Below are 15,660 nucleotides of genomic sequence, written 5' to 3' on the forward strand. Positions count from 1 at the left end.
GGGGGTCTGTCACAGCCAAAGGCAGGACAGTTGAAACTGGATCAGCAGCACGACCAGGTGGACTGGGGACAGCCATGCGTCGTCAGGCCAGGTAGTCCTGAGACATGGTCCTAGGGAGAGAGAGAATTAGAGGGAGCATACTTAAATTCACATAGGACACCAGATAAGACAGGAGAATTTCACCAGATGTATCGGTCTGACCCTAGCCCCCCCCCCCGGCACATAGGCTATTGCAGCATAGATACTGGAGGCTGAGACAGGGGGAGTCAGGGGCCACAGTGGCCGCGTCCGAAGATACCCCCGGACCGGGCCAACCAGGCAGGACGTTTGCGAGAAGATGTGTAATCTGCTTGAAACATTACAGTTACTTACCTTACAGATACAAAGGCAGCTAATTTCCACTCCATTCATATGCAAATCCATTTGATTCATACTGGCTTGTCTGGCTGTCATGTTCTTGTTTGAACCTGCCCTTCCCTTATCTACACTGAAATAATATTATTTCACTAGTCCTCTATTATGATTCTTTTTTTTCTTTCTCTCCCATAGCTCATTAGTACACCCTTGTGGTTATCTATCTATCTATCTATCTATCTATCTATCTATCTATCTATCTATCTATCTATCTATCTATCTATCTATCTATCTATCTATCTATCTATCTATCTATCACAAAAATATAAGTGCAACATGTAAAGTGTTGGTTTCATGAGCTGAAATAAAAGATCCCAGAAATGTTCCATACGCACAAAAACGTATTTCTCAACAACAAAAAAATCTCAAATTTGTTTACATCCCTGTTAGTGAGCATTTCTCCTTTGCCAACATAATCCAGAGTATTTCTGGCTGTAATAAAGCCCTTCTGTAGGGGAAAAGTAATTATGTTTGGCTGGAAATGTTTCAGTAATGAGTGTTCCATTCGATGTTATTAATTATAACATGTTAGAATATTAAAACCTTTATTGACATGGATTAAGGAAAATAAGAAGCAGAATACATGCATTGTGTCAGACCCGTGATTTACAAACAAACATGTAAACTGCAGTGAAAAACATCCTTACTGTCCTTACACATTCTTTACTATACTTTCCCAGGCAAGACATTGTTGGCCCAGACCCTGGCCAAGTGTCTAGATGTACCCTTTGCCATCTGTGACTGTACCACCCTGACGCAGGCTGGCTATGTGGGGGAGGATATTGAGTCTGTTATTGCCAAGTTGCTGCAGGATGCCAACTACTCTGTGGATAAAGCACAGCAAGGTGGGTGAATCACAAAATCTGTTTTCTGGGTTCTTTAGGACTGTTTAAAGACATGCTCCGGTACTATGGCGACTAAGAAAATATCTCCCTTTTGGGGCTGGATGTGTCAATGTGTAGTTCATGGATAATCTATGAGGAGAATTACTGTTTTACCTCAATTAGCCACCAAATCCCTAGTTTAAAAGTAACTGTATTCTTGAAGATGTGCCGTGCCATTTTCCCTACATTTCCCCCCCACGTGGGCCAGCCCCCTAGCAATTTGAGTTCTAGCCAATGAGCTTCGGCCCCTCCCATTTGAGTGACAGCTAGCAAGAGGCCTGCCCAACGTTATCCAATGAGGTTGCACGGCGGGCCCAACGGCTCACTGGACACAGCAGAGAGAGAGAGAGAGAGCAATGACGTGGTGCATATATGTGACGTAGTATGCAATTTTGGCTCGTGAGTGCTACTTCCAGATCTACTGGTGAAAAAGTATACAAAAGTACCGGATCATCTCTTTAATAGCCCTCTGTTTTACAAGCCCTAGTATGATGAAACAGGAACCACATTTGGACTGTGTTCTGCAATGTTATTATGCAACTTCCTAGTTACATAAGCCCCTTTGAACAATATATGGTTTTGTCCTTACCCCTCCGAAAGACACACATACAGGTTGGAGAGTTACTGGGTGCCCGTGGAGCAGTTATTGTGGTGGGTTAAGTGCCTTGCTCAATGGGCACAATGGCAGGCAATGGCATCTATGAGTTGATACCAGTTGCCAGCTCACTTCCCGACAGATTTTTGCCTGTCAGACCCGGGATTCGGACTGGCAACCCGCCCGTTGCTGGCTCGTCTTTCTAACCGCTAGGTTACGTGCCGCTCATTTTGCTCTTTTGAACAGTATGCAAAGAGCTCTTTCAACCGAACACCACAACTACTTTTTTTAACTGAGCTAACCTGCTGTGTTGTTCCACAGCTGACCCTGTGCTGTTTCCTGCCTCTTGTACTGTGTGTCTGTCTCTGTGTGTTTGTGTGTGATGTATAGAGAGGGGTTGGGAATAACCTAGGACAGCAAAAATACCCATTTCTGATTCCCATTGGACGATAAAGTTATATTTTATTCCGTGGTTTTCCTGTACAATAGGCATAGTGTTTCTTGATGAGGTGGACAAGATCGGCAGTGTTCCTGGGATCCACCAGCTCAGAGACGTAGGAGGAGAGGGTGTGCAACAGGTCAGTACTGTTTTACACTGTCCACAAGTCTAGTAGATACATCTGGTGTGTAGAGGGAGGTATTCAACACTATCCTTAACACTACATACCTCTAATAATGATACTTTAGTTAATGTTCAAACACTCGCCCTGCCGTCATCTACGTACCTCTAATAATGATCAGGGATGCAAACCTTTAGGAGAAAATTGCCGTTTTTATTCCAAAATAGGTGACCTACCTGATTCGTGTAGATCCGATGGGGGGGAAAAGGTTTGGGCGGGGGTGCTTTGGATCACTACTGGCTGTAAGCGAACAAGTGATGCGCGTTTGCCGCTATACTGTCTGTATCCAAGTTTCAGCCAATCGTTTACATAACAACAGAATGCAGCACCCTACTGAAGAGAGAAGAGAACCAATTTGCTAGTTACAGCATCAGCGTGCACTCTGGGAAGACAGCAGAGAGTAGAAAGGCAGTTTGACAGTTACAGCAGTGCTTCCCCTGGACGATAACGAAGAGGTAGGTGAGAAGCCTGACCACGGAGATGGGGGTGAGAAGGTGATGAAGCGTACTTCATGAGCTGTAACCGAAAAACAACTGGCATTTGGAAAGTTTGAGGTGAGGGAGAAAGTGTGGTGGAACAAGTATTGTTAGCATTTTTAAGTAACGTTATATTGCTAGCTGGATCGAATTCTCCGTTAGCTAGCCAGAGAAATGTTGAGCAACATTAGCCAACTTACCTGATCAAATAATTTAGTTTATGGTGTGAAAATTAACTGGCTAGCTAACGTTACAACATCAGATAAGCTAACATTAGTAACCTAACCAATTCGCTATATTATTAACTGGTATACGACTCCTTGCCGTTCCTCAAGTTATAACGCGTTAGTTGCTTACTGGACCCTGGCAATCTGTGAAATGTTGACTAGTTAAATAGCTAACGAACTAACTAACTATCTGTGAACTAATGTTTTCCCTCTACAGCATGTGGTTAATTTTTAGAATGAGAGAATTAGGTGAAAATGAGGCGTTGCTTGTTAAACAAGAGGATTCATGGATCAAGTGTAGCTGGAGCTGGGCCTGGCTTAAGCTGGATGCCACTATAGAGGTGAAAGGAACACAACACACTTTCCCTCTTTCTCACTTCTTCAATACAGTGGATAAAAAGGGGTATGCCAGGTGTACTCTCTGCCTGAAATAGATAAATTATGCCAACAAAGGGTATCATGCTCTGCTGGCACATTGTAGAACAGATGTCCACAGGCAGAAAGTGTACAATGTAATAACCTGAAGTGTAGCCCAAAGATATTGCTTTTGTTGTGTTGAACTTGACAGTAACACTTGTGTGTGAGTGAGGGGGGGTTATTACATTTTTACTACTTTAACCTGTCTGGGAACGTGGGACGCTTGCCTAGTCAACAGCCAGTGGGATCGCGTTGCGCGAAATACAAATACCTCTATATGCTATAACTTCAATTTCTCAAACATATGACTATTTTACACCATTTTATAGATACACCTCTCCTGAATCGAACCACGTTGTCCGATTTCAAAAAAGGCTTTACAGCAAAAGCAAAACATTAGATTATGTTAGGAGAGTACCCTGCCAAAAAAAATCACACAGCCATTTTCCAAGCAACTAGCATGCATCACAAATACCCAAAACAGCTAAATGCAGCACTAACCTTTGACAATCTTCATCAGATGACACTCCTAGGACATCATGTTACACAATACATGCATTTTTTGTTCGATAAAGTTCATATTTATATATAAAAACAGCATTTTACAGCGTGACGTTCAGAAAATATTTTCCCTCAAATGCTTCCGGTGAATCAGTGCTACAATTTACAAAATTACTATTCGAAGACATTGTTAATATGTAATAATGTCATTCAAAGAATTATAGATTAACATCTCGTGAATGCAACCGCATTGCCAGATTTCAAAATAACTTTACTGGGAAATCACACTTTGCAATAAACGACGTTGTATGCTCAGAAAAATAGGCTAGGCGATACATGTTAGCGCCATCTTGGAACCATCTAAAATCAAATATACTATTGTAAATATTCCCTTACCTTTGATTATCTTCATCAGAAGGCACTTCCAGGAATCCCAGGTCCACAACAAATGTAGTTTTGTTCGAAAGAATTTATAATTTATGTCCCAATAGTTCCTTCTTGTTAGCGCGTTCCGAAGGCTACTCATAATGTACTGAAGCGCGCGGGACTTGTCGTCACGAATGTGCCAAAAAATATATATTTACGTTCGTTCAAACGTTGTATAACATAAATCTTTAGGGCCTTTTTCAACCAGAGCTTCAATAATATTCAAGGCGGACGATTGCATTGTCTTACTAAACGTTTCGGAACAAAAGGGTTCCCATGGGCGCCCGCGTCATAGTAGTAATGGCCCTCCCCCTGTGACCAACTTCCCAAGGCTCTCTTTGGGTCAGTTTCTACCATAGAAGACTCAAACCACTTTGTAAAGACTGTTGACATCTAGTGGAAGCCTTATGAAGTGCTAAATGATTAATAAGTCCCTGTGTGTTTCAATGGCAAAGCTTGAAAGTGATTCCACACATCAGATTTCCACTTCCTGTTAGGATTTGTCTCAGGGTTTTGACTGCCATATGAGTTCTGTTACACTCACAGACACCATTCAAACAGTTTTAGAAACTTTAGAGTGTTTTCTATCCAAATCTACTAATTATATGCATATTGTAGTTACTGGGCAGGAGTAGTAACCAGATTAAATCGGGTACGTTTTTTTATCCGGCCGTGCAAATACTGCCCCCTATCCCCAACAGGTTAAGATGTTTGCCCCCCCCCAAGTGCAATATTTAGATGTGTGTGGCCGCAAGCCTTCTATTAAAAAGGCTGTCATGGCTAACTACAATATTAGTGTATTGTTTGAGTAAAGTAAAGTTTGAGTAAAGTAAATAAAGTCTAGGCAACAAATAACATTGGATTGCTTTCTTTCATTTTTTGTTGTTGCTGTGAGTCAGTTTCACATGAACCACTTCATTTTACACACAGAGACTGATCATGTAGATCATATTCTTTGTTCTTTAATTAGTTAAAACCTGCATTTCCCCAACAGGGATTTTTTTTGCATGTTTCGATGCAACAAAAAAGATTTTAGGCCCTCACCATTTTGCATCCCTGAATGATACTTTATTTAATGCTCAAACACCTGCCGTCTTATACACCGTCGAATGATTTTGGGGCGGCAGGTAGTCTAGTGGTTAGAGCGTTGGACTTGGAACCGAAAAGTTGCAAGATCGAATCCCCGAGCTGACAAGGTAAAAATCTGTAATTCTGCCCCTGAACAAGGCAGTTAATCCACTGTTCCTAGGCCGTCATTGAAAATAAGAATTTGTTCTTAACTGACTTGCCTAGTTAAATAAAGGTCAAATTAAAAATGATACTTTAGTTAATGTTAAAACACCTGCCGTCCTCTACATACCTCTAATAATGCTACTTTACTTGTATCCATTAGGAAAGTCTTTCTGTGTCATGCAACGTGCCAGCATACAGATATTTACATATCTGACGTACAGCGCCTTGTACAGCATTACATATATAGTCCTACTGTAATAGTCATATATAGTCCTATTATAATAATAGTCCTATTAGTCATATTGTGATGATAGTCCTACTGTGATAGTCCTATTGTAATGATAGTCATATTAGTCCTATTGTAATGATAGTCCTATTGTAGCAATAGTCCTATTGTAGCAATAGTCCTATTAGTCCTATTGTAATGGTAGTCCTATTTGTCCTGATGTAATGATAGTCCTGTTAGTCCTATTGTGGTACTAGTCCTATTAGTCCTATTGTAATAATAGTCCTTTGTAATAATAGTCCTATTGTCATGGTAGTCCTATTGTAATAATAGTCCTATTAGTCCTGCTGTAATGCTAGTCCTATTGTAATTATAGTCATATTGTAATAGTCCTACAGTTGAAGTTGGAAGTTTACATACACCTTAGCCAAATACATTTAAACTCAGTTTTTCACAATTCCTGACATTTAATCCTAGTAAAAATTCCCTGTTTTAGGTCAGTTAGGATTACCACTTTATTTTAAGAAGGTGAAATGTCAGAATAATAGTAGAGAGAATGATTTGTTTCAGCTTTTATTTCTTTCATCATATTCCCAGTGGGTCAGAAGTTTACATACACTCAATTAGTATTTGGTAGCATTGCCTTTAAATTGTTTAACTTGGGTCAAACGTTTCGGGTAGCCTTCCACAAGCTTCCCACAATAAGTTGGGTGAATTTTGGCCCATTCCTCCAGACAGCTGGTGTAACTGAGTCAGGTTTGTAGGCCGCCTCGCTCGCACACACTTTTTCAGTTCTGCCCACAAATGATCTATAGGATTGAGGTTAGGACTTTGTGATGGCCACTCCAATACCTTGACATTGTTGTGCTTAAGCCATTTTGCCACAACTTTGGAAGTATGCTTGGGGTCATTGTCCATTTGGAAGACCCATTTGCGACCAAGCTTTAACTTCCTGACTGATGTCTTAAGATGTTGCTTCAATATATCCACATAATTTTCCTTCCTCATGATGCCATCTATTTTGTGAAGTGCACCAGTCCCTCCTGCAGCAAAGCACCTCCACAACATGATGCTGCCACCCCCGTGCTTTACGGTTGGGATGGTGTTCTTTGGCTTGCAAGACTCCCCCTTTTTCCTCCAAACATAACGATGGTCATTATGGCCAAACAGTTATATTTTTGTTTCATCAGACTACAGGACATTTCTCAAAAAAATACGATCTTTGTCCCCATGTGCAGTTGCAAACCATAGTCTGGCTTTTTAATGGTGGTTTTGGAGCAGTGGCTTCTTCCTTGCTGAGCGGCCTTTCAGGTTATGTTGATATAGGACTCGTTTTGCTGTGGGTATAGATACTTTTGTATCTGTTTCCTCCAGCATCTTCACAAGGTACTTTGCTGTTGTTCTGGAATTGATTTGCACTTTTTGCACCAAAGTACATTCATCTCTAGGAGACAACGCATCTCCTTCCTGAGCGGTATGATGGCTGCGTGGTCCCATGGTGTTTATACTTACATACTATTGTTTGTAAAGATGAACGTGGTACCTTCAGGCGTTTGGAAATTGCTCCTAAGGATGAACCAGACTTGTGGAGGCCTGCGATTTTTTTTCTGAGGTCTTGGCTGATTTCTTTTGATTTTCCCATGATGTCAAGCAAAGAGGCACTGAGTTTGAAGGTAGGCCTTGAAATTCATCCACAAGTACACCTCCAATTGACTCAAATGATGTCAATTAGCCTATCAGAAGCTTCTTAAAGCCATGACATCATTTTCTGGAATTTTCCAAGCTGTTTAAAGGCACAGTCAACTTAGTGTATGTAAACTTCTGACCCACTGGAATTGTGATACAGTGAATTATGAGTGAAATAATCTGTCTGTAAACAATTGTTGGAAAAATTACAAGTGTGATGCACAAAGTAGATGTCCTAACCGACTTGCCAAAACTATAGTTTGTTAACAAGAAATTTGTGGAGTGGTTGGGAAACGAGTTTTAATGACTCCAACATAAGTGTATGTAAACTTCCGACTTCAACTGTATTAGTAACAATAGTCCTGTTGTAACAATAGTCATATTAGTCCTATTGTAACGGTAGTCCTATTTTAATGATACTCATATTAGTCCTATTGAAACGATAGTCCTATTGAAACGATAGTCCTGTTGTAACAATAGTCATATTAGTCCTATTGTAACGGTAGTCCTATTTTAATGATAGTCATATTAGTCCTATTGTAGTGATAGTCATATTAGTCCTATTGTAACGATAGTCCTATTGTAATAATGCCGTTTGATAAAAATGTCTGCTAAATGGCCTATATTAACAGCTACTGCAGTTCAATGTTCTGGCTGGGTGTTGTTGACTTTTAACCTCACAGCCAGGGTCCTTGATGTCAATGTATGTTTGTAGGTCCTGTTACCTTGTTATAGACCTAATGTTATACAGTGACTTCAGAAAGGATTCACTCCCCACCCCCCTCTCCGTGTCTCTTTCCCTCCCTGTCTCCCTCTCTGTCTCTATCTCCCCCTCTCCCTCTCAAAATTCAATTCAAGGGGCTTTATTGGCACGGGAAACATATGTTAACATTGCCAAAGCAAGTGAAGTAGATAATATACAAAAGTTAAATAAACTATTCAAAATGAACAGTAAACATTACACTCACAGATGTTCCAAAATAATAAAGATATTACAAATTAGAGGTCGACCGATAATGATTTTAATACCGATTATTGGAGGATCAAAAAAAACAACATTTGTAATAGTGACAATTACAACAATACTGAATGAACACTTTTATTGTCACTTAATATAATACATCAATAAAATCAATTTAGTCTCAAATAAATAATGAAACATGTTCAATTTGGTTTAAATAATGGAAAAAGTGTTGGACAAGAAAGTAAAAGTGCAATATGTGCCATGTAAAATAAGCTACCGTTTAAGTTCCTTGCTCAGAACATGAGAACATATGTTAAAAGGAACCACCAGCTTTTGTGGGTCTTCAATATTCCCAGTTAAGAAGTTTAAGGTTGTAGTGCAGAAAGCAGAGCTAGTCTGCATGGTCCCCTGTCAGTCTGCTCCTCAGCTTATCATAAATGATTCCCACCTCACTGAACACTCTCTTGCTTGGGACCGAAGAAGGTGAGGACAGAGGTAACTTCTTTGCCAGTGGAGCGAGTGATTGAAATTTGTCCTCATTCTGCTTCCACCACTCCAAAGGCAAGCCGCTTTTTCTGTCAATGACTCTGTGAGGTAATGCTTCAACTCAGTTTCAAAACTGCACTGGACTTCAGCCCTGCCCTCTTGGCTTCCAAGGATTCTAGCGTAGAGGCTGTCCACCAGACTGGGTGGCTGATCTACCTGGAGACTCTGCTTTTTTTTGCACCTGGATCTGTGTCCTCCTCTTCACTCGTCCCATCTGCTGTGGCTCTGGTATTTGGTTTCCTTAGTAGGTCAGACTCCTCCTTCAGCCACTCTTTTGCTTTCTCTAGTGCTGTCCCTGAGGTGAAGGCTTAGCTCTTGTAACGTGGATCCAGGACAGTTGCCAGCACCAGGCAGTTTGTCTCCTCGGCCTTGGAGAACCTCCTTGTCAGACTGTCCAACGTGGTCTTCCGTAAAGTTTTGATGCCTTGAGTAGAAGAACCCTCCTGCTGCAGCATCAGCTTCAGCTTCAGCACCGACACACTGGGGATGATGCATGCTGCTGTAGAGTTGGAGTGGCTCATCTCCACTGTCACCTCCTCCATAGGTGCCAGAGTCTCAATTAGGTTAGAGACAATGTCCCACTGTGCAGCAGACAAACTGCTGATGTGTCCGTATTCACCTGCATACACATTCAGTGCGCGCCTCTGTTCAAACATCTTCTGCAACATGTGTAGTGTTGAGTTCCAGTGAGTTTGAACTGCTTGGATGATGCTGTGTTTGGGAAGGCCAAGCTCTTCCTGAATGGCCCTCAGCCTCTGTTTGGCCAGTACAGAGTGGTCAAAGTAAGTTGCACAGCTCTTCAACATGGCAATAATGTCACAATAATAGCACAGCTTTCTGACTGGATAGGCCATCATTGATTACAAGCTGTAGGGTGTGTGCACTGCAGCTGAAGTCTGGAAGCTCTGCCAGTCTCATACCTTTCACCATGTTTGTCTCACTATCCCTGAGGACCAACACTACACGTTCTGTGTGGATTTCCCAGTATTCCAACACGGCCAAAAACATCTCTCTGATGTTGTTTCCTGTGTGTGATCCAGTCATAGTCTTGACATTCAGCACAACCTGCTTTCTTGTCCAGACATTGTCAATGAAATGTCCAGTAAGGCTCATCAGGGACTCTGTAGTGCCTGACCAGCAGTCAGTTGTGAATGCCATGTGTGGAGCGTTCACTGGTGCCACCAGATTCTTCACTTTCATCACAACTCTTTCATGTGTTTTTATCTAGCATTTCTGTGCGAAATAATTAGTAATCTTTGATCCTGTACCGGGGTTCAGCAAGAGTAATCAGCCGCTGAAAACCAACGTCAGACACCACTGTGAATGGTTGGTTGTCAGTGGCAATCATCTCAATAATTGCTTCATCCATCTTCTCGGGTCTTTGTCCTGCCATTTTGCTTGTTTATTAAAAAGTTGTAAGATTGTAGCCTGCGATGTCTGTGAACTGTCTATCACTTTTTCCTTGTGAAGAATTTGCGTTTGCTTTTTTTCATCATTGCTTCCTTATGGGCTTTTGGATGGATGTTCTTAAGGTGATTCCACAGGTTTGGGGTATTTTTTGATTTAGCCATTGCTGAACCCATGCTTACATCTTTATCACAAATAAGACACCTTGCTTTCCCTGGTGCCAATTCAATGTAATAGTCCCACACTGGTGCTCTGCTTTTCTCTGCCATCTGTAAAATGTATATAATCGTCCACACACACAGCTCTCTGAAGTGACAAGGATACTGAAGAGTGCTTAGGAGACACAAATACTCTCAACTGTTTGAATAATAAAAATAGAGTTTAAGTTACCTGTGATGAATGTTGAAAACAAAAACTGTAATTTCTATATGCAGGAAATCCTATTTTAATAATGGGCATGGTAAGAATTGACTACCAAAGTGTGAGTCATAATTCCCATGACAGCTTCCAGCAAAATCTGAAAGCGGTTCCTTCATTCATTTATTCCATAGGATGTTTTTAGATTCACTTCCAATAAGGTCTGTGTTTCATGTAGGCGTACACCACCTTGCCAATTTAATAACTGTGTAGATATCAATAGGACAAGGTAACTCTGATCAATATTGGCTAAATATAAGCAAAGAATTTTTTTTAAATTGTTGAGTGGATTTATGAAAATATGTTGACAAACGTTACCTTATCCTAGTGAGATTTACACGTGTATCAAAACGCTGTGGCGGTTTAAGCCTGCACGAAATACAGACCTTATTTGAAGTAGATCAAGACATTCTCTATGGAAGACATGAACAGTAAAATAATGAAGGAACCCCTTTCAAGTTCAGCCGCAAGTTATTATAGGAATTATGACGCGTCGACTATTTCTCTCTATACCATTTGTATTTCGTATACCTTTGACTATTGGATGTTCTTATAGGCACTATAGTATTGCCAGCCTAATCTCGGGAGTTGATAGGCTTGAAGTCATAAACAGCTCTGTGCTTCAAGCATTGCGAAGAGCAGCTGGCAAACGCAGGAAAGTGCTGTTTGAATGAATGCTTACGAGCCTGCTGCTGCCTACCACTGCTCTATCAAATCATAAACTTAATTATAATATAATAAACACAGAAATACGAGCCTTAGGTCATTAATATGGTCAAATACGGAAACTATCATTTCAAAAACAAAACGTTTATTCTTTCAGTGAAATACGGAACCGTTCCGTATTTTATCTAAATATGGCTGTTACATTGCACAAGCTTCAATATTATGTCATAATTATGTAAAATTCTGGCAAATTAGTTCGCAACGAGCCAGGCGGGCCAGACTGTTGCATATACCCTGACTCTGCGTGCAATGAACGCAAGAGAAGTGACACAATTTCCCTAGTTAATATTACATTTTACTTTTTTTAACATTTTAGTCATTTAGCAGACGCTCTTATCCAGAGCGACTTACAGTAGTGAATGCATACATTTCATACATTTTTTTTTTCTTCTGTGCTGCCTGCTAACATGAATTTCTTTTACCTATTTGTTTTATTTCACCTTTATTTAACGAGGTAGGCTAGTTGAGAACAAGTTCTCATTTACAACTGCGACCTGGCCAGGATAAAGCAAAGCAGTTCGACACATACAACAACACAGAGTTACACATGGAATAAACAAACATACAGTAGAAAAAGTTTATATACAGTGTGTGCAAATGAGGTAGGATAAGGGAGGTAGGGCAATAAATAGGCCATGGTGGCAAAGTAATTACAATATAGCAATTAAACACTGGAATGGTAGATGTGCAGAAGATGAATGTTCAAGTAGAGATACTGGGGTGCAAAGGAGCAAGATAACTAAATACAGTATGGGGATGGGCTATTTACAGATGGGCTATGTACAGGTGCAGTGATCTGTGAGCTGCTCTGACAGCTGGTGCTTCAAGCTAGTGAGGGAGATATGAGTCTCAAGCTTCAGTGATTTTTGCAGTTCGTTCCAGTCATTGGCAGCAGAGAACTGGAAGAAAAGGCGGCCAAAGGAAGAATTGGCTTTGGGGATGACCAGTGAGATATACCTGCTGGAGCGCGTGCTACGGGTGGGTGCTGCTATGGTGGCCAGTGAGCTGAGATAAGGTGGGGCTTTACCTAGCAGAGACTTGTAGATGACCTGGAGCCAGTGGGTTTGGCGACGACAATGAAGCGAGGGCAAGCCAACGAGAGCATACAGGTCGCAGTGGTGGGAAGTATATGGGGCTTTGGTGACAAAACGGATGGCACTGTGATAGACTGCATCCAATTTGTTGAGTAGCGTGTTGGAGGCTATTTTGTAAATGACATCACCAAAGTTGAGGATTGGTAGATTGGTCAGTTTTACGCGGGTATGTTTAGCAGCATGAGTGAAGGATGCTTTGTTGTGAAATAGGAAGCCGATTCTAGATTTGATTTTGGATTGGAGATGCTTAATGTGAGTCTGGAAGGAGAGTTTACAGTCTAACCAGACACCTAGGTATTTGTAGTTGTCCAAATATTCTAAGTCCGAACTGTCCAGAGTAGTGATGCTGGACGGGCGGGCAGGCAGGTGCGGGCAGCGATCGGTTGAATAGCATGCATTTAGTTTTACTTGCATTTAAGAGCAGTTGGAGGCCAACTAAATATGCAGGTTTAAAAATATATACTTCTGTGTGTTGATTTTAAGAAAGGCATTGATGTTTATGGTTAGGTATATTTGTGCAACGATTGTACTTTTGTTAAATCATCACCCGTTTGGCGATGGAGGCTGTGATTCGATGATAAATTAACAGGCACCACATTGATTATATGCAACGCAGGACAAGCTAGATAACTACACATGGTTGATGATATTACTAGTTTAACTAGTGATTATGTGAAGATTGATTGTTTTTTATAAGATAAGTTTAATGGTACCTAGCAACTTACCTTGGCTCCTTGCTGCACTCACATAACAGATAGTCAGCCTTCAACGCAGTTTCCTCGTGGAATGCAATGTAATTAGCCATAATCGGCGTCCAAAAATGCTCATTACCGATTGTAATGAAAACTTGATATCGACCCTAATTAATCGGCCATGCCGATTAATCGGTCGACCTCTATTACGAATGTCATATTATGTATATATACAGTGTTGTGCAAATGGTTAAAGTACAAAAGGGAAAATAAATAAACATAAAAATGGGTTGTATTTACAATGGTGTTTGTTCTTCTGCCCTTGTGGCAACAGGTCACAAATCTTGCTGCTGTGATGGCACACTGGTATTTCACCCAGTAGATTTGGGAGTTTATCAAAATCGGGTTTGTTTTCGAATGCTTTGTGGATCTGTGTAATCTGAGGGAAATATGTGTCTCTAATATGGTCATACAATTGGCCGGAGGTTAGGAAGTGCAGCTCTGTTTCCTCCTCATTTTGTGGGCAATGTGCACATAGCCTGTCTTCTCTTGAGAGCCAGGTCTGCCTACGGCGGCCTTTCTCAATAGCAAGGCTATGCTCACTGAGTCTGTACATAGTCAAAGCTTTCCTTAAGTTTGGGTCAGTCACAGTGGTCAGGTATTCTGCCACTGTGTACTCTCTGTTTAGGGCCAAATAGCATTCTAGTTGGCTCTGTTTTTTTGTTAATTCTTTCTAATGTGTCAAGTAATCTTTTTGTTTTCTCATGATTTGGTTGGGTCTAATTGTGTTGCTGTCCTGGGTGTCTGTGATGTCTGTGTGTGTTTGTGAACAGAGCCCCAGGACCAGCTTGCTTAGGGGACTCTTCTCCAGGTTCATTTCTCTGTAGGTGATGGCTTTGTTATGGAAGGTTTGGTAATCACTTCCTTTTAGGTGGTTGTAGAATGTAACGGCTCTTTTCTGTATTTTGATAATTAGCGGGTTTTGGCCTAATTCTGCTCTGCATGCATTATTTGGTGTTTTACGTTGTACACGGAGGATATTTTTGCAGAATTCTGCATGCAGAGTCTCAATTTGGTGTTTGTCCCATTTTGGGATATCTTGGTTGGTGAGCGGACCCCAGACCTCACAACCATAAAGGGCAATGGGTTCTATAACTGAGTCAACTATTTTTAGCCAGATTGTAATTGGTATGTCGAATTTTATATTCCTTTTGAATGCCCTTCTTGCCTTGACTCTCAGATGGTTCACGGCTCTGTGGAAGTTACCTGTGGCGCTGATGTTTAGGCCAAGGTATGTATAGTTTTTTTGTGAGCTCTAGGGCAACGGTGTCTAGATGGAATTTGTATTTGTGGTCCTGGCGACTGGACCTTTTTTGGAACACTATTATTTTGGTCTTACTGAGATTTACTGCCAGGGCCCAGGTCTGGCAGAATCTGCAGAAGATCTAGGTGCTGTTGTAGGCCCTCCTTGGTTGGTGACAGAAGCACCAGATCATCAGCAAACAGTAGACATTTGACTTCAGATTCTAGTAGGCTGAGGCCGGGTGCTGCAGACTTCTAGTGCCCTCGCCAATTCATTGATATATATGTTGAAGAGGGTGGGGCTTAAGCTGCATCCCTGTCTCACCCCACGGCCCTATGGGAAGAGATGTGTGTTTTGCCTATTTTAACCGCACACTTTTGTTTGTATACATGGATTTTATAATGTTGTATGTTTTTCCCCCAACACCACTTTCCATCAATTTGTATAGCAGACCCTCATGCCAAATTGAGTCGAAGGCTTTTTTTAAATCAACAAAGCATGAGAAGACTTTGCCTTTGTTTTGATTTGTTTGTTTGTCAATTTGCGTGTGCAGGGTGAATACGTGGTCTGTTGTACGATAATTAAAATGCAAATCAATTTCTAACATTTTTGACATGCGTTTTTATGGATTTTTTGTTGTTGTTATTTTGTCTCTCACTGTTCAAATAAACCTACCATTAAAATAATAGACTGATAATTTCTTTGTCAGTGGGCAAACGTACAAAATCAGCAGGGGATCAAATACTTTTTTCCCTCACTGTAGGTAGCACACAGGAGGACATTTTTCTCTGTAAGATCATTTCCTT

General features: G+C 41.0%; 1 protein-coding gene across 2 annotated transcripts in view; it reads left to right on the plus strand.

Annotated features, from left to right (window-relative positions):
- LOC106584747 (ATP-dependent clpX-like chaperone, mitochondrial) overlaps window positions 1-15,660 on the plus strand; it is a 49,426-nt gene that overhangs the window by 23,394 nt on the left and 10,372 nt on the right. For both annotated transcript variants that reach the window (XM_014170287.3, XM_014170288.3), the window contains exons 9-10: window positions 1,095-1,259; window positions 2,383-2,471. In XM_014170287.3, coding sequence (XP_014025762.1) covers window positions 1,095-1,259; window positions 2,383-2,471 — 254 coding nt within the window. The remainder of the gene's footprint in view (window positions 1-1,094; window positions 1,260-2,382; window positions 2,472-15,660) is intronic.

Source organism: Salmo salar, chromosome 23 (genome assembly GCF_965601325.2).
Source record: "Salmo salar chromosome 23, fSalSal1, whole genome shotgun sequence".
Lineage (NCBI taxonomy): Eukaryota > Metazoa > Chordata > Actinopteri > Salmoniformes > Salmonidae > Salmo > Salmo salar.